We start from the raw sequence: 18898 nt of genomic DNA, 5'->3' as shown, positions 1-18898 counted from the left end.
ACAAAAAAAAAAAAAAAAAAAAAAAAAAAAAAAAATCCTTCATTTCCCCACCGCCAAATTAGTAAGACTTCAGTTTTTTTCCCCCACGCTAATAAGGTTAAGCTTAATATTTTTTAACCGATTATTTCAAACGATTCTGTTTGTATTCTTAATGTTTGAAGCATTTAAAATTAAACATTGTTAATTAATAGATCTTTCAGATTCCTTTTGAAGTACTTTTGAATTAAAATAAAACAGAATAAAGGAAAATAATTTCTAATCTGCATAGCATTACCCCAACTGGCGTTGAAAAATTCACGCATGCGCATTGTGTTCTGATTGTTGACAACTATTTTAAACGGATGCAGACTTGATTTAAATTATTTTTAGGTTAGTTATATGCTTTGTATTATATTAACTGCAGATTAATCCTTTCCACTTTAATTTAAAGCATAAATTCTACGGGAGCTAGCAAAAAAATTAAAGAGATACATATTAGGTTATGACTGAAGAACTTTAAAATATTATGAGTGAATTATATGACTATCAAAATTTGAAGTTTTAAAATATTTTGATAAAGAAGCTATTAAAGTAGGAATTACATAAAATATTTAATGAATGACTAAAGGTAAGTAATAATCTGTAACAAAGTATGCTTCAGGTTACATTCATTGCACAAATGCATCAAAATTTGAAAACTGTACAATTCAGATTATTTTACCTTTTTATATTCAAATTTCACTACCATAATACTATTGCTTTATTACCCACCATTTTACATAATTTTATTCATCATAAGATTGCCTGGATATACATAATGAGTGAAAATATAACTGTTTACTGCAAATAATCATACTTTTCATTAACTATACAGAAATACTTGCTTTATAAAATTAAATTCAGAATATATTAAAAATTCTACAGCAGATAACTGGATTTCTTTATTCTAATTTTTAAATATGACCGAGAATATAAATTATTTTACCCAAGAAAAATATAAAATAATCTAATTTAAAAAACTTCGAAGAGAATCAACTTCACAATAAACTGTTATTATTTTTTTAAATGAGATTATTATAAAGCACAGCTATTGTAAGTGCATGTGCAAAAATGAGTAACTTAAAATCAACTACAGCAATAAACTTTTCTTAAACCCAGTTCACGTAAAAGAAATTATTAGCTGTATACCTAATAAAAATGTAGAAATTTGCAACTTCCTTATAATACTTCCATGTTACTCCACAACTAAGTAACATGTATAAATACTTCCATGTATAACATGTCTGCTCCCATTCATTCATTCACACATTCATATTAACAAACATCTAAAGAAAAATGAAGCAGGCAGAAAATAGTGCTTAGACAACAAAAGATTTGAGATTGCAGCTTATTTTTTTTTTTTTAATCTTTTTTCTTAAATTTAAGAGAGAGGTGTGAATGTTCAAGTAAAATTTTTTACAAGTATTAATGAAAAGCAACAGGAAGGAACATGAGTTCATCTATTAATTTCATTTTTGAACCTTTTACATAATTTTTAGTAATTTCTAAAAATTATATTATCACATTTTAGTTTGATTATTACAAAGTTGTTAAATTATTGCCATCTTTTCCCCAAATCCTGCAATTTTAAAACAAGCATGATTACTTTTCTATTAAAATAATTATTACAGAATTTTCTTATTTTCATTTGTTGTTAATATATTTATATTATTTTTCAATTCCCTTTCAATCAAGGATGTATATTAGTATAATTAATTTATATTGAATTAATATAGTGGAATATATAACAAATAACTTGATACCAATTTACCAATTGACAGAATTAATTTCCATATACCAAGCAAAACTAATCATGAAATAATTAAAAAGATAAGCCTACTTGTATAACTTTTGTCTAAGGCATTTTAAATATGTAATTTTAGTTTCCTTAATTAAGGAATTTTAAAAATATGATTAAAAGCCCAACTCTAGTGAAACCAAATTAAAAAGAAAATATTTTTCTATATTGGTTTTTCCTCCCCTCAAAATATTTAATTGAATTTGAAGAAGTACTTGAATGCATACATTATTATTTTCATACATTATTAGATTCAGTCTTGCAATTTTACTCTCAACAATAACCATATAAATAAAAATACAATTTGAAATAAATGAAAATTTATGAAATCAATATCATCCCTTAAATAAATCAATATTGATTACAATAACAAACCGAAAGCCAATTAATGCAATTCAAAATATTTGGAATTTCTATGAATGAAAAATGAATGGTGACTATTTATAGCTAAATAAAAATCTGGCAAATAAGCATATATTTAAAATCAGCCCCCCCCCCCCCACGATTTGTCATAGCAATCAGCTACTAATACTGAATTCTTTATTTAGCATACCCAAAATTCCCAAGACGTACAAATAATCAAATTTTTAGGATTTTTCTTCAAATTATGCCCTAAAATTTTAATAAACACATGATTATTTCTTTATTAAAAATGGCATTCCTGAAACGTGTATAAACATACCAGAAATATCGGTGCAAGGGAAAATGGGTTGAAATGATTAATCCATTTATAAAAATGAATAAGAAGTTTTTAAAACCTTTGCATTAAACATTAACCAGGTACATACCAATATACAAATGGCATTTAGCAATGGTAACAACACAAGACAGAGATCAATATGTTTCGAATTTTAAAACATCTATAAATATTCAACATCATTTAGGACATTTAAGATCAAGCATCTGAAATCAAACAGATAATTCCGAATCTATATTTTTGAAAGAGAATTACACCAAATTATATATAAATTCCTGTTCCCTGAAAAATTTTAATTACTCATAAATGAATTTTTAATCATGAACCATGATTTTTCAAGATTTTAAAGTTTCTTTCATTTTGAAAAGTGGGAAGCGACAGAAGTATCAACGACTAAACCTGACTGTTATGACAACAATAACCACTATGTTTAATCTAGCCTGATACGAAATTAAATGAACATCAAACTTGTTACCAACACTGAAAATGGATCATTTCTTTAAGCCAGATTCTTACTTTTCAACTTCTTTGGTTATTTCTGGATGAGACAAATTCCACAATATCCTAAATGAAAGCCTGGATCTGTATTAGGATCTTGGAAACTAGAACTTCAGTGCAATCTGCTGCTGAAAATAAATTCAACAAGGGAAGAGATTGAAAGGTGCATGTCTAACAACCGAGTAAAGTGCAGATAGAACTAAATTAAATTGAAGAAAGCGAATTCTGCATGCGTTTGCAATCAATTTTTCAGAACGACCTACAGAGTTTTGAAATAAATCAAATAATTGTATTTTTCATGTATGTAAACAGTATTGCTGTATATAATGTACTGAATAATTATTTTAATGCACAATCTTTCTTCATTATTAATACTGTATTGCAAAAACTTTTAAAAAATATAACATACAATTAAACTTGAAATTAATATTTAGCTTACTTCCCCGAATTTTTCAGTTAACCCACTATAAAAACAGAGTGCAACAATTAAGCTTATTTAATACACATTTTTTTTTAGCAACACCCTAACCGAAACTAGTACATATAAAAAAAATTAAATTATTAAAAACATACTTTCAGATTGTCCAAAATATTAATTTAAACATATTTATTACTATTATATTTTAGGTCTATTTAGATTTTAATACTTCTGACATAATAACTATTTTTTAAATCCTGACCACTTCCCAAAATTTAATTTCACGAGCAAAAAGTTATATGAGTTATATGATCTATTTTAACAATTTTGATTTACAAAATAATTTAAATAATGAGTTAGAATTTATTTTTACTCTATCTCAAATAATACAGTGTATTTTATATAAAACATGAATAATTCCTATATCTGCAAACAAACCCAGAAATTCATTATAAAATATCCCTTTTGAAGATATACTAAGGATAATTTGCTACTAAATAAAAAATTTATGGATTGAGAAATTTTTTCAAATTAATCTTATCAAGTAAATTTAATTTTTAATGAGAATATTAGTTTTTTCTTCTTCTAAATTTAGACATTGCAATTTTGGATAGACAATGATACTTGTAATTAACAGTGAGACAGACAATAGCAATATATATGCTTGTTATCATTCAAAGATCTTTTTCCCCCCAATATTTAATGATAATAGCTAGTTCTATCCTATGAAAAAAAAAAAAAAAATACATGTCACCTTTTTGCTTATTTACTTCATTTTTTGTAGCCTAAAAACAAAATAAGGGAGCAGATATAATCAGTGGAAATAAAAATGAATGTCTGATAAAAAAAAAACATTTAAATTATAAAGTGAAGTTTTTGTCTCTCAATTTAATGCAATGTGGAAAACAAGAAAACATTCCACTAAAATTCTATTTAGATGCAGATTTCTCCCATAGGATCAATGGCAGCAAAACTTTTTTTAAAGTAGCAATCAGATGCAAAAGACTTCATAATTCTTCAATATTTCAAAAAGTTAATATCCTGAAACACTGCACTTTTTATTCAGGAATGTTATGCATAGAACAGAGATTTTAATATTTTTACTAAAGAACATGCAATTATAAATTTATGCAATTTTGCCCAATAATACCACAGTGTCGTATTTACCATTCATTAAATTCTTTTTTTGAAAAACACATTTTCCAAATCAGTAAAATTGCCAAATTCCAAATCAGTTTCAAAATATCACCATAAAGGCAAGTTAAAACTGAAACTAACGCATTTATAAGTTCATTATTCTTATTATTTGTTATTTCTTTCAGGTGGTTTCTTTCTTCATTTCAATTCAATGTGAATGATATATTTTCGAAATTTTCCCAGATTTCTGAATTTTAAATATTTTATTTCATTTATTCATTGAGGAAGGAGGTCAAGGGATGCTAATCCAAGCTGGATGATATTCTATCTGAACAATGCCATTTTCAAACAAATGATGTATATTTTTAAAACATTATAAATTAAGTGCATGTGCATTAACTCTATGATAAAATTTGATTTAATAATTGTAAAAACTAGCCTAGTATTGTTTCAAAATCCCAAATTTCTACAAACATCCATTTCCTTATATTCCCAATATAAAGTATTGTTAAAAAGCAAACTCTTAAAGAAGAAAGCAGCCAGAAATAAATAAAGACTAAGTTATCATTGCTGGGCGGAATTTTCCTAAGATAAAAATGTTGTAGAAGAAAAATCAAACTTTTCTATCTTTTAAAGTGAAAAAATTAAAGAAATGTAAAACTCTCTAAATGTTAACCTGAAAATAAAAAAGGAAGAAAAAAAGAATAAATCTGCTAGATAATTGACAAAGATAGCAATATTTCTTTTATGTTTTATTAACTTTCACCCTTTCAAGTTCTTGGCTTATTTTTTTTACCAAAGAGTGACTCACTGAAATCATTCGGCAATTTTCCTTTAATTTCATGAAAACAAACTCTTTACAAAAACAGTACACTTTAATTAAAAGCTTTTTATGCATAAAAACATTTTTATACTTTTTTTTATTTCACTATAATACGCTGGAAGAGGTTTCTCTCAGATTTTCATGACTAGCATGAAATTTATTAGTTGTAATAATAGTATGAAATTTTTAAAAATCTTTTTAAACGTTGAATAAATAATGAACTTTCTAAAAATGATAAATAAAAGGATTGTTAAAACAAAATGAAAGTTGTGTTGAGTAACAGTTTTCCTCTATGTTCCATGTACAATTATTTGATACGACAGTTTTACCTCTCTTAACGGTCATAATTTATCTCTTACAGTTCTTTATCAGCACTATCGTCACATAATGGCATTTATAAAATCTAGCATCTGATAAGGATTTAAAACTGCCTCATGAATCAAAACAGGACTTTAAGGAATACCGAGAATTTTAAAATTTTTTTTTATCCCCATTAAGAGATTTTGTGAATTTTAAAACAACTGATTTGCAAATTTGAGGCATTACTTACCAATTATTAGACAAATCTTGGATGTTTTAAATAATTACAAGAAAGTCCGAAACTCTGTCACAACTCAAACACTTGATTTAAAATTCTAACTTGAAAACTAGTTAAATATTTAACACTTATAGACTTAGGGAAACATTCTTTTTAATGTTAAAAATCAAATGCCTATATTTTTGTCAATTGAATGAAACTGTATAAATACATCTGTCTACTATGCTTTTCAGAACATATGCATTACAACCTTCAAAATATAAACTTAGGGTAACAAATTTATTTGATAATAATAATGGAAGTAGGAAACTTTTGGATTAAAAATACATGTTGTATGTTTTATGTCACAAGCTGAATTTTCAACACAATGATGCTCAATTGTGTAAAGGCCTGCAGATAGAATATCATTCAGAAGGATTATTTTTGGGTAGCCTTTCCAGTAACACATAATTTAATGAAGTGGAGAGGAGGTGAAATTGACCTAATCATGCATGACCAAGTGTAAATCAAAAGAAATGCCTTCTTTTGACTTACAATTCAAGCCTTAGCTACTTGTCTTGAGCTATCTTACCTACAGCTGTCAAAGATGAAGTTCCTCGGGGACAACAGCAGGCCGATTTCCAGAAGCTGCTGCCTGGCTCTAAGGCAATAACAAATCATCCATTGCTGTAAACACTCTGGGTGAAGTCGTCTTTTCATGCGACGTTCCCTACAAGACAGCATTATGTGTACAATCAGGTACAATCAATAGACACGGGATCGCTCGTTCGTTTCACCCCATGCAGTTCTTTGTGGTTTTACGCAATTCCGACTTGATATCAATGTATTTTATGCAGTTTTAATAACCACGACTTTTATGCACTAATTCGGATATTTGTTTTAACTTCCTAACTTGTATTAAACTATATTTTACTCCCAACTCAAATTTTAGTAATTGTAGTTCATGCATGATATTAGATTCATTCTCATTATTATTATTATTCACTAAAAAAAATAATTAATTTTCCAATTTTATATAGCACTACTGCAATATAGAGATTTATTTGCCTCATTTTTATTAGGACAATAAAGAAATCTCCATATAACGGAATGATAAAAGCAATTATTTGGCTTAATTTCAAAAATTTCTATTGGTACCTTTCAAATGAAAAATATAAAAGCACTAAAGTCAACTTTTACCTTAAATGTATAATGGTCAATTTCTCCATAAAGAATTTAATTTACTATACAAATATGCCATAGGATTAATTTGGATAGAAAAGATATCAAGTAGAAATAACATTCGCTTATTAAGCTTGAACCTAATTATTAGGAATTTTAAATAGTAAAATCTACTTTTGAAAATTTGCATTTTTTGGCAATAAATGCCGCTGAAGCATATAATCAGTTATCACGAAAACTATTTGGATAGAAAAGATAATAAGTAGCAATAACATTTGCTTATTAGCTTGTACCTAACTATTAGGAATCTTAAGCAGGGGAATTTATGTTTAAGAAATTTTCACTTTTTGGCAATAAATGTAGTCGACACATATAATTAATTATTATAAACTGTATTAAATGTCACTATAAGACTGACATAACAGTCAAAATATGAATTTGTAATTAGAATAGAATATATTCCTTTCCAGTGGATTCTAGGATTTGGAATATATAAAAACAGTCCATTTAACACTCCAAACCTCGCAAAAAAAAAAAAAATTATTGTTTGGTGTATGAATGCTATTCATAATATTTTTGAAATAAACATAAACACCAAATTTCTAACCTGACAAAGATACCAGCAGTGAAAAATTTTGGATTCTAATTCATTTAACATCCACAAGCATTATTGAATAAAAAAGAATTATTCTACTTCATAAAAAATTGCAAGAAGACATCTACTTAAGTTATGATTATCTTAAAATGAAACTGCTGCATTTTTTATTTATTTTAGTACATTAGCTCCATCAACTTATTTTTAAATTAAATGTTAAGGCAAGAGAATAATTTAAACCTAATTTTTTGCAAAGATCCATGTTTTCAATGTACGAAATGTAAATGCGCTTTTTAAGCTTTAAAACCCTAAAACGATAGTAAACAATTTGTTTGTAATACATATACAATTGAAATTTAAAAGTAAAAATGGAAATAAAATGTAAAAACAGAGTGTGAAACATGATGAATGATGCACTATTTGCTCAATAAGGGATAGAAATAAGTGACTTAGGCACTTTCTTTTAGTTCTTAGAAAATTTTCAGCCTTTATTTTGTATTTATATTTTTTCTTTTGTAAATATATTTGTATATACATATAAATAAATTACAATCGCACCAAAATACAAAATTTCATTCAAATTTACCAATCACACATAGTGAATCATACTTTATCATTCCCTCACCCAAAATATTGTTACAAATTTGCAATATTCCTTCCCAGTGCAATTAGTTCCATTATAAGGAAGACATTTTCATGGACAGCTCATGCCAGGTCAATGACACCGATTCCTGGTGACAAAATGGAATATTAACGATTCATCAGGATTTTTGACGATAAGATCATTACAACGCAAATCATGACGATCCTTCTTAAAGTTCCAGCACCTTGCTTCTGCAGCCATAGAAAAATCTGGAAGACCTAGTTGAAGTGAATCAGCTGAGTCGAGTTCAATCACGTATCGCTTTAAGTGATGATTCGGCAAACAAGTTCGGATGAGTTCAAGTGTCTTGCAGAATTCTGTCTGAGTGCTTTATACTGTTATAGTTGTTACCACCAATTTGTTGCTGTTGCTGTAAACACTGTTTGCATGCACATCTTGGTTGTATTTAGTGCCTGTATATTCACATTCTTCTGTCAAATAAATGCCACTCTTCGTTATCAAGGCTGTTGGATAACTCCACTATACACTAACTTTACTAGGCCTGTTGATTGTCGTTGATTCGGTGGAATTTTCCGTAATATTTAACATAGTAGTCAAACAATCATTCTAAATAAATATTTTGGGTTTCTATATTTTAATTGCATTACTTTTCTACACATCAAATGTATACAGATAAATTATAATTTATGATAAATTTTGGATTGTTTCATATGTACTAACAAGCATTATTATAAAAATAAATTCACAAGAGACAAATTTTAAACAATCTTTGTATGTGAATAATTTATAATATAAAAAATATGCCCCAGGTAACTGCTTCACAATTTCTATCCATCAAGAATCTAACTACATATTAATTTCATTTCTAAAAAAATACGAGTATTTACAAAAAGGAAAATTCCTTAATTATGCATAAAGAACAAACAGATAAAATTTAATATAAAAATTATTTATTATCTTTAATTACTTTCCTTAATTGCCACAACCATAATATATATATATCAATAAGCAATAAGTGACATTTACCTTCCAAGTATTAAAAATCCTAACTTTTATCTGGAAGAGATTTTTTTTTTTTTTTAAAGGGAAGAATTTACTACTCAAGAATTAAAGCACTAAATATATCTTAAAATAAATTAAACTTTATTAGCCATCTTGAGACAATTTGCACTCTATATAATTTATTGATTTTTTGCTTCTTGGGTAAAAAATGTACTAATCTCAATATTCCTAGGAAATATATTCTTTTAAAGCTTTAGAAATAATTAGTTCTAGTTAGAAAAGCATTCAGATTCAGAAACTCTCAATTAGTCAAATCTTTTACTAAATGTACAATATTTTAGTTGTTAGGGTGGTATGCAATTTTAACTACTGTTTAGTGCTCCTTCCTTCCTGAAGCTTAAGTATATAAATAATCATGTGGATAATATTATAACAAAAATAAACAAGTCAAATGGATTATCAATAAAATTTAATTGGATTTATGATATAGTTAGCCAATATCTTAATAATGAAGCTATGAGGTTTCCTTTCTCATGCCTATCTAAGACCTAAGATATATTATTTTGTCAATAATAATAATAATAATGCTCAATATCCATTTCAAATGATATAGGCACTGCTTTCATGGCTATCTTACTTTATATATTCAGATTCCTTTCTTTCATTACATTGCCAAAACTACAGAATGCTCAAAGATTTATTTATTTTTTTAACCATACCAATTTCAGAGGTTGCAGGTATCACTTCTACAATTTCTTCTCTAGAACAAGATGTCACCCATTTTACTCAAGGTATCCAGAGAAAAGAATGCTAGTTCGACAATTCTGGAAATCACCCCAGTAGTCTACAGCATATTTTCACCAATTCTTTTTCTCCTTTTGGGAATTACAATTCTATATGAATATCAAAATTCATTTACATTTCTAACACATATACCTAAGTATGAGGGAATAAATTACAGAATTCACTTTAATGAAGAAGAGTATACACACTTTTTTCAATAAAAGCACCTTATAAGAAAATTACTTATGTGAGTAAATTCTGAAATGGGGCAATAAAAGTTTAACCAAATTCCATTTTTTTTTTTTTTATCACTGTATGTTTATTTTTAAGATCAAGTGCAGTGCATACTTTGCAATAGCAAAAAACAACCAAAAGACATCAAAAGCAAGTAAAGCAACAGATAAAGGAATATGCAATAATAAATGCAACTTTCAATCATAATTAAGATACATTATTCTCATATCTTTTAATGCAATAATTATCCACATTTTAACTCGTAGTTTAAGACATTCAAAAGATATTAATTACTTTATATTAATGAAATACTAAGCTGATAATTATTTTATATATACAATTTATTATACTTAAGAAAACTTAAAGAAATTAATTTTGCAATTTTTATAATAATTATTTAAATATCAGTATAATATTACATTAAAAAAATATCTAACTAAACATGAATAAATTTTTCAAATATAAAGCAATAAGCTGATTAAACTAATTTTCTGTAAGAGATACATATAATTATGTTCTTTATCTTAAAAAAAAAAAAAAAAAATGAAAGTGATGTAAAATATTCTTTTGGCTAAAAAATTTTGTTCATAAAATTTCTGATATTTTATATTTAAGATATCAAATATATAGAAAACATTTAACACATCCATTTTAAATTTCAGCAGAAACAAAAACCCAATCCAATTTTTGGAACTTAAAGGAGAACAATATAAGAGTATAAATGACAAACTGATTTGTTAAATATAAATTGTTACGCGTATAAAAATTTTAAATACTTGGTACTGTGTAAATTAATAAAAGCAGCTTCAAACTGAAAGGCAATTTTAAATTTCAATCAAAATATTAATCATATAAAATCTTAGTGTATCTCTGATTTTATGATTAAAATCTTATTTTAATCTGATATTTTATAAAAATTACAACTTGCATAAAACCTGCATTATATATTATTCAAGACATTAACTTTTATAATGATGGTAATTAAATGATTAATTTTCTGTTTTGAAATCACAAGAAGGCTATTTTTGGAAAGATTATTTAAGACATGTACATAGTTTTTAGTGTAGATAATTAGACAATAGAAATGGTAATGTCTCATAAAACAGGTTAATCGCCATCAAATCATCTACCTGTTACAGATTTCTTAAGGCAATATTTGATTAATCTTACCTGTGTCAATATAAGTGCAGCCAACATATCAGACATATACCAATAGAGAACCAGAATATTCTAATATTCTAACATTAATCCTTCACAGCTGATCACACCATCAAAAATACTAGTGTACACTCAAAATAGCGTAATTTTATACGGGTATTTAAGAAATTTTGAAACCAAACAGAATATAACTTCTAGTTGATTTTATTTAAATACTGACTAAAAAAATTTTTTTTAATTAAAAACTCAACTGTTTCCATAATACTAGACATGAGTAAACAATGTTATTTGCAAACAATTAATATAATATATAATCAAATGTATTTTATTTCATTCTAAATAACTGTATTAACAATAGCTGTGCTGAAAATTTATAAGAAATGTATAATAAAAAAATTACACAATTCAATTTATTCTAAAATATAAAATTCTAAACTATCTTAATGTTGGATGTTTACACACAAATCACTTTCCAATACAATATATATAATTATATTTCTGATAGATGAATTATTCTCTCATTATAGAAACACTGAAATGCTTTTCATATTCTAGACAAAAAGTGATAATTTTTTTTCCGTGCAAGAAAATGTTTCAGATATAGGTACAAAACCCTGTCTAAAAATATGACTGCATGATTTGATAAGAAAATGAAATGCATTTTTAATCACTAAAAAGCCTATACAGAAACTAGAAAATGCTTTTTTTTTTTTAAATGCAATGATCAAAGCTCCCACTTAAGAGAAAATTAACTGCTAACTCAAGGAAAGATATTTTCAGCTTACTAAAACATTTACATAATTAGATAAAGATAGTAGTTTACAAAATAAGTGGAAGAACATAATCTGTAGTAAGAGTCCTTTCAGCTACAAAACCGCTTACTCATACAAGAGATACCAATCAAGGAAATCTGTTCTGAAAATTCAGAAGGAAGAATAAAAACTACAGAGTAACGAAAAAAAATTATTTAATCTCTAAAAGATAGTTTAATTATTAAACTTAAGTGTAAAAATCAAGCAATCATAACTTTTATTTGAAAGAAACGATAACGCTTGAAAATGCAATCGAATTGGAACAAAACAAGTAAAATATTTTAAATCATAAGTCAGAACTGACGATAAAAGTACAAATGAAAAATAAGAGTGAGGTCATTTGAAAGAACAGAAAATCTTTTGTAACTAAAGGAAATAAACTCTTATCTTTTCAGTAAAGTGTCTACAAATCGTCGATCGAAGAGTATTATCGGTTGTAATTGATTTATCACTCACTTTTCCAAAAGTGAAAAATTTCACAAACGGAATTGTGGGCAAATAAATTAAGAAACATGAAAATAGTATTTCTGGGTATAGTTTATTCTCTAAATTTTCGATCGTCATTTTAACACCAATTCTATTAAAAACAATACTTATATCATTTTCCAATACATTCTCAACAATCATAATATCACTACTGACTTCACAAAAATTAATCAAAATTTACCTCTTCTGATGAATTCTTTGGTTTTTCTGATGCTGTCTGTGCATTACTGTCCGATGTTTGTGTTTGAGAATCAGGATATCCTGAATATGGAATTGCAGTAGTAGTTGGAACTTGACCAGCTACAGGCACTGCACCACCATAAGGAAATTGTGCTTGACTAGCCCATGCTGCGGCCCACTGTTGTTGAAGTTCTGGAGTAACAGAGGCATACTGATTATAATTTGCTGGCCACTGAGTAGCAGCAACTGTTCCCGTTGCAGCAGACTGAACATAACCCGCCGCAGCTGGATTTGGAGCAGCGGCAGAAGTACCTCCCCATGTTGGCCAAGGTTGGTACATAACTACTTCATAAATACGAGTCTTGTTTGAGTGAAAAAAAGTGAATAGTTTCCAAATAAGAAACGAAAAATATACGGTTAATCCTAACCTAATTTCACAATCAATTACCTATTTTCTTTTCTTTTTTTCTTCCAAGAAAACATTCGCTACACAGCCATTTTGTTCTAATGAAACGTATATATAAAAATTAGAAGTTGAAGTGTTTGTTTTGAAAGCGATGCACGTACGATGCACCATCTAAAAAAGAAAATAAATATTAGGAAAAACGATACCATACAAAAAAAAATTAAATAAATTTTTTAACTATATTCAAGTAAATGTTTAAATTATTAAAGCTTATTAAGGTTCTACACAAAAAATTTAAGGCTTGTGCTTCGTTTTCTTCCAAAACATTTGTTTTAAAAATTGAGCAAATTATAAAATTATAGCAATTTTATTCGATCAATACCTCAAAATCAATCTGAAATCTAAAAATAATAAATGTTTATAATCCGTTCCAATTTAGAGAATATCACTTAAGAATAACGAAATAAGAATTGTACCAAAAGTTAATTGTGTGAGTGAATAAGAGACTATAGTTAGGTTAACATATTGTTTTCAAACAGATTTTATAAAATCATTGCATCAAGCTAGAATTTAAAAAGTTTTCTTCTGATTTTTTTAAAAATTACATTATCGCTAGTAATTTTAACATGAGCCACTGTGCCATTATGCTTCGGTTTAAAATTTGAACTGTAATAGAACATTATTTTTATTCATTTCTTCTAAAATTGCAGTTTATTGCATACTTCTGTACCGTAATAACGTTTTGTATACTTCTGTTAAAAATGATTGATATCTTCCTCTCAATTAATTTTCAATGCATTTTATAAGATATAAATTAAGAAAAGTAATTTATTGAAGGATCATTAATTTTACAGAAATTGCTTAGTTGGAATAAAAAAATTTTAAATATACATTTGAAAATCTGGCGAGGAAAATTCTTTTACGATTAAATTTATGATATAGAAACTTGAGCAATAAGGAAAAATCAGTTCAAAACCCTAGACAGAAGTAGATGGCGCTGCATATTAAGCAGCATATAGCGTTTTTGTTTACGTTGCTAATGCACTGTATATTCTTAAAATTTAGAGTCAAAAGATACTTTTGCAGGTTGAATAATGATAATGTAACATTCATTTAAAGACACCAGTATGTCGCAAATAACATTAAAACCTTTGGATGATGGTCAAAAGGCTGTTGAAATCCCTTTAGGCAAAACAACTATTGGGCGAGGACCTTTCCTTGGCGTACGTATAAACATACGTATATGTTATCTTAGTATTAGGGTTAACATTCATAGGGGATAGTTTCGCGGGAAAACGATACGAATGCTTATGGGTGTAATTTTGAGTAGCGCAATTAATGTTATCACGGTATACTTTCTAAGAAATAGGCATGTTATGCTTCACTGTGTGAGTGATGCATATACGATATCCTAAAGATTGATATATTGTAAATATAAATTTCGCTGTTATTTAGAATCAAATCCAAGTGGGCTAGCATAAAAAATGCAGTTTCTAAAATCGATTTTTTTTTATCAAATTCAAATGATATTTTATTACTTTGCACAGAAGAAACTAAGCGATTCATTAGATGGAAGTATTCCGTGATTACAATTCAGTGCTTACTGAACATTTAAATGCACTAATAACTGATTTTATGCGGAGATTCATAGTAAAAACTTTTCTGTAACTAACCGCAAACTATCTAAATCATATAGTTTCATTATTTGTTTTGAAATCTGAACTCTGTTCCGAAATATCGGCGCCGGTAACTTATAGAAACACTAAGTTTCGATGTAAGGCTCTAATATCAACAGATGAAAATTTTGGCCATACAGGAGTAGCATATGTATATTAAACTTAACGGAATCTTGCATCTATAACATTCATTATTTTTGTTTATTTCTATTTATATTGGTATTTAAATTAGTATTAAATAATTCTTTGTGGATAAAACTATAATATTTAGCAGCATAAATGTAGTGACATTAGATTGATTTATAAAGATTTACTTGTAATTTGTAGGAATATTTATTTGAATGTGTATAATAAATAAAGATGAAAATCAGCATGAATTCATAATTCACTTTTCAATGTTGGATATATTTTTAATATGTTGTTACCGAAATAAATAATGTTTACTTCTTGTTTTAATGATTTACTATTATCTCTTATTTAGAAAAACTTTGTGTTTTAACACTTCAAATACTTATGAAATATTCATTTATTCTGCTATATGCCATTGTAGTAGCCAGAATTTCAACTGCAAAGTAAAGGCATATACAAATAAATAAATAAAAGTGAAGCATTTATAATATCTTAAAGTAAAGCCATAGCTGACAATAAATTATTTTCATAACAATTTTTTGTAGTTGTTTTATTTAATTCTTGGCACTTACTTATTATAATATGTCATTGATAAACATAAGTTTTCATTAATGTTTAGTTATTAGTAGCTGGCATGTTTTTAATATGCAAGTACCTTATTACATATTAATTAATATTCTTATATATATTTCACAATATATAAAAGAAATATATCAGAAAATATTTTTTAAATATTAGTAGAAAAATTTAGTCATGCTAATCTACAGCATTTCTGTTTGATTAAGTGGAGTTTAAAAAATGTAGTAAATTGAAGATTTCTTTGAAAAATAAAATCATTGTAATTATTTGCTGAAAAATTTCTGTTAGGGCTATGCAAATAAATCTTTGAGGATTGTGAGATTCTAATTTTTAATTAATGTTTACCTTGTAAGAGATCAGTTAAAAATACAAAACTATTTTTAAATTGAACACAGATTCATATTATAGTTAAAGTAAAGGTTGTCAATTTATTATTTGTAATGAATCGTTCAAAATTTCCCTTGTTTTCACAAATAATATCTAAAACACAAGTTCAAGATTTTCTTTATGATTACAAAACCATGATTATTTCATCGGTTATATTTATGTAATTATTATTGCAGTAGTTTTCATAATTATATCCATATAAACAAGCTTTATGGTATACTTTTTATGCTAGATAGTTTAATGCCTTTATATTTCTAGAGTATTGAGTTTTCAAAATGTATTTCAATTACTTAAATTACTTGACTAATTCCTGTATAAGGTTTAATTTAATTTTTAGCATAACCATTTATTCAGGAATAACTATTGATTTACAATCACTAAATCATTCCATCGGTTTATCATAATCAGGGCAAATATTTTTAACCAAGCTTTCTATTCTTAAATTTAAACTTCCTTTATTAAGTTTTAATGAAACGTCATAGATTGTCAGACATTCAGTTAAGATTAATGTGTAAATTAAACATTAAAAATTTCTAATTAAGTATTATATAACCTTATTATATACAATATTAACATAAATTTAGATTATGATAAACTAAAACTGAAAATCACCTGATAGTTTGTCATTGGATTCTTTTTTTTTTTTTCCTCCCATATTATTGCAAAATAAAATCATTGATTTCTGTAGTGAACTGAGGGCGTAGGAAAAAAGGAACTGCTTGAATTTAATGACCTTGCATACCTAAGCTGCATCTGTGTTAAAAGTGTTACTTTACCTCCAGTATATTGCTTTTCTGATAATGCATGAATTGTAGTTATGCTTATCTTGAAGGAACCTCAAGTCCAATCTCAGCTAATAGTTGGTTGCTAAAGTGTTCTTCTACCAACCAATGCTAGTTAAAAGTGCATAGAAGGGTATAACTTGAAATGCCTGTCTCTGATTGATGTTCCTTTACCATGCAATACCTTAACCCTCTGGTTAGTAATAAGGCTATCTATTGTGATGCCATGATACAATATTACAAGAGTAATTTAAAACATATTAACTTTGTGAAGTGAAACGAATGAGATTTTGATGTCATATGGGTTTAATAGCATATATAAAAACTCATAAAAAGATATATAAAAAAATCTCTGCTCTCTGTCAGCAAGTGAAAAGTATTCAATAAAAGAAACAAAAAAGGAGGTCTTAGATAAAACCAAATAAGCCTATTATATTAAAACTGAGGGTCAAATAGTGATAAAAATTTTATCTCTCTGGCAACAGTTGCTAATTTAATTTCTGTGATCATCTTTCCTTATGACTACGAAGGTCTTTCAAAATTTGTTAGATGTTTTGCAACATTGAAAATTTGAGTATTTCATATAGTTTTAAGAGGGGGGGGGGGCTAAATTTATTTTAACTGTGAAGTGATAATTTTAAAATTGCAATTATCCAAATCAATAATTAAGTATTAAAAAGGGTATTTGTTCTATCATAAATTTTTATCATTTGTTTTGATGGAATCCTTTTCTAAACAAGTTTTTGATACATTACAAATATCATAATATATATTTATGAATTAAATAGTATATATTTATGTTTATAGATTTATAATTATTTATGATTTCCAGTTAAGTTTAGCTTTAAGGGAATTGAAAAAAATTGCTTTTCAGTTTTTTTTAAAACCATAATTATTTATTATTGCTTAAAAGTTAAAAATATGAATAGCTATGGATTGTCTTTTTGTATAATTTATTGCATTTTTTAGTATTTGTCAAAATGTTTTAAATTAAATGAAATTTTAAATATTCTTTTAATGAAACCAGAGCAAGGCTTTATTGTTGTGAAATTATTTTTAAAAAATAACCAATTCATAATTCTATTTTTTTATATGAGTAATGAAATGCTATGCAACTTTCTCATTGTTGATAAGCTCTGTACGTTGATAATTTGTATTGTTATTAATTTCATATGAAGCTTTAAATTGCTTTTCTAAAATGTATATTTTATATACAGTGTATTGACAAGAAAGTATCAAGAAACCATGCTGTTTTAGAAGTAACAAGTAAAGGAGAAGTGTATTTAACTCCAGTAAGTCTATTTTACTTATTTTGCAATAACTTTTTTGGATTTGATTCCCATTGATTTTTTTCTTAATTCCTACTACTGCTTTTACTGATATTTAATTTATATAATTATGTTCATTCGTATAATAATATATATTATTTAATTCACAATGTATATTATCGAATTGATGCTTGATACATGTAGTATGTATATTTAATTAGAAACTGTTCATATCTTTTAATACAAAGGCCAAGTAAAAAGCTTTTTCCTGCTTGATTTTTTTGCATTTTCTTTTCTTTTTTTATATATAATTATTTTTGGTACTTTTCCGATAGCCGGCACAACTGTCACCAATTGTGAACCAAATGCGAATTTGGCGGAATTCTACATTATTTGGCGATTTTTCGCTTGCGCCTAACAGAAAAGTACCTTATTTTTATATTGGGACATTACTCAGAATTTATGTTTCATTATATTTTTATGTATAATTTTTTAAGTATTTTCATATTCACTGCAAAAATATGCTAAATTGTGTATAAAATTGTAAAAAATTATGATTATATTTTTTTGTATTGAAAGCATCCATTTTGTTAACACTTCAATTGCTGTTTTATGTATGTATGTGTGTATATATATATATATATATAGTTACTTTTTATTTCCTCTTTGATGGTATTACATTGAATCTATTGATAAAATATGACTTTTCTTGCATTTGTCTGATAATTC

General features: G+C 26.5%; 2 protein-coding genes across 4 annotated transcripts in view; one reads left to right on the top strand and one right to left on the bottom strand.

Annotated features, from left to right (window-relative positions):
* Positions 1-13462, bottom strand: part of LOC129972408 (YLP motif-containing protein 1-like) — a 64971-nt gene extending 51509 nt beyond the window's left edge. For all 3 annotated transcript variants that reach the window (XM_056086533.1, XM_056086534.1, XM_056086535.1), the window contains exon 1: positions 12944-13462. In XM_056086533.1, coding sequence (XP_055942508.1) covers positions 12944-13282 — 339 coding nt within the window. In that variant the 5' untranslated portion in view covers positions 13283-13462. The remainder of the gene's footprint in view (positions 1-12943) is intronic.
* An 878-nt stretch (positions 13463-14340) lies between these two features.
* LOC129971268 (aprataxin and PNK-like factor) overlaps positions 14341-18898 on the top strand; it is a 31014-nt gene continuing 26456 nt past the window's right edge. Inside the window, exons 1-2 of the mRNA XM_056084877.1 lie at positions 14341-14571; positions 18119-18193. Of these exons, the coding sequence (XP_055940852.1) occupies positions 14476-14571; positions 18119-18193 (171 nt within the window). The 5' untranslated portion in view covers positions 14341-14475. The remainder of the gene's footprint in view (positions 14572-18118; positions 18194-18898) is intronic.

Source organism: Argiope bruennichi, chromosome 6, assembly GCF_947563725.1.
Source record: "Argiope bruennichi chromosome 6, qqArgBrue1.1, whole genome shotgun sequence".
In the NCBI taxonomy this organism is placed as follows: domain Eukaryota; kingdom Metazoa; phylum Arthropoda; class Arachnida; order Araneae; family Araneidae; genus Argiope; species Argiope bruennichi.
This window is presented reverse-complemented; position numbering and strand designations above follow the sequence as displayed.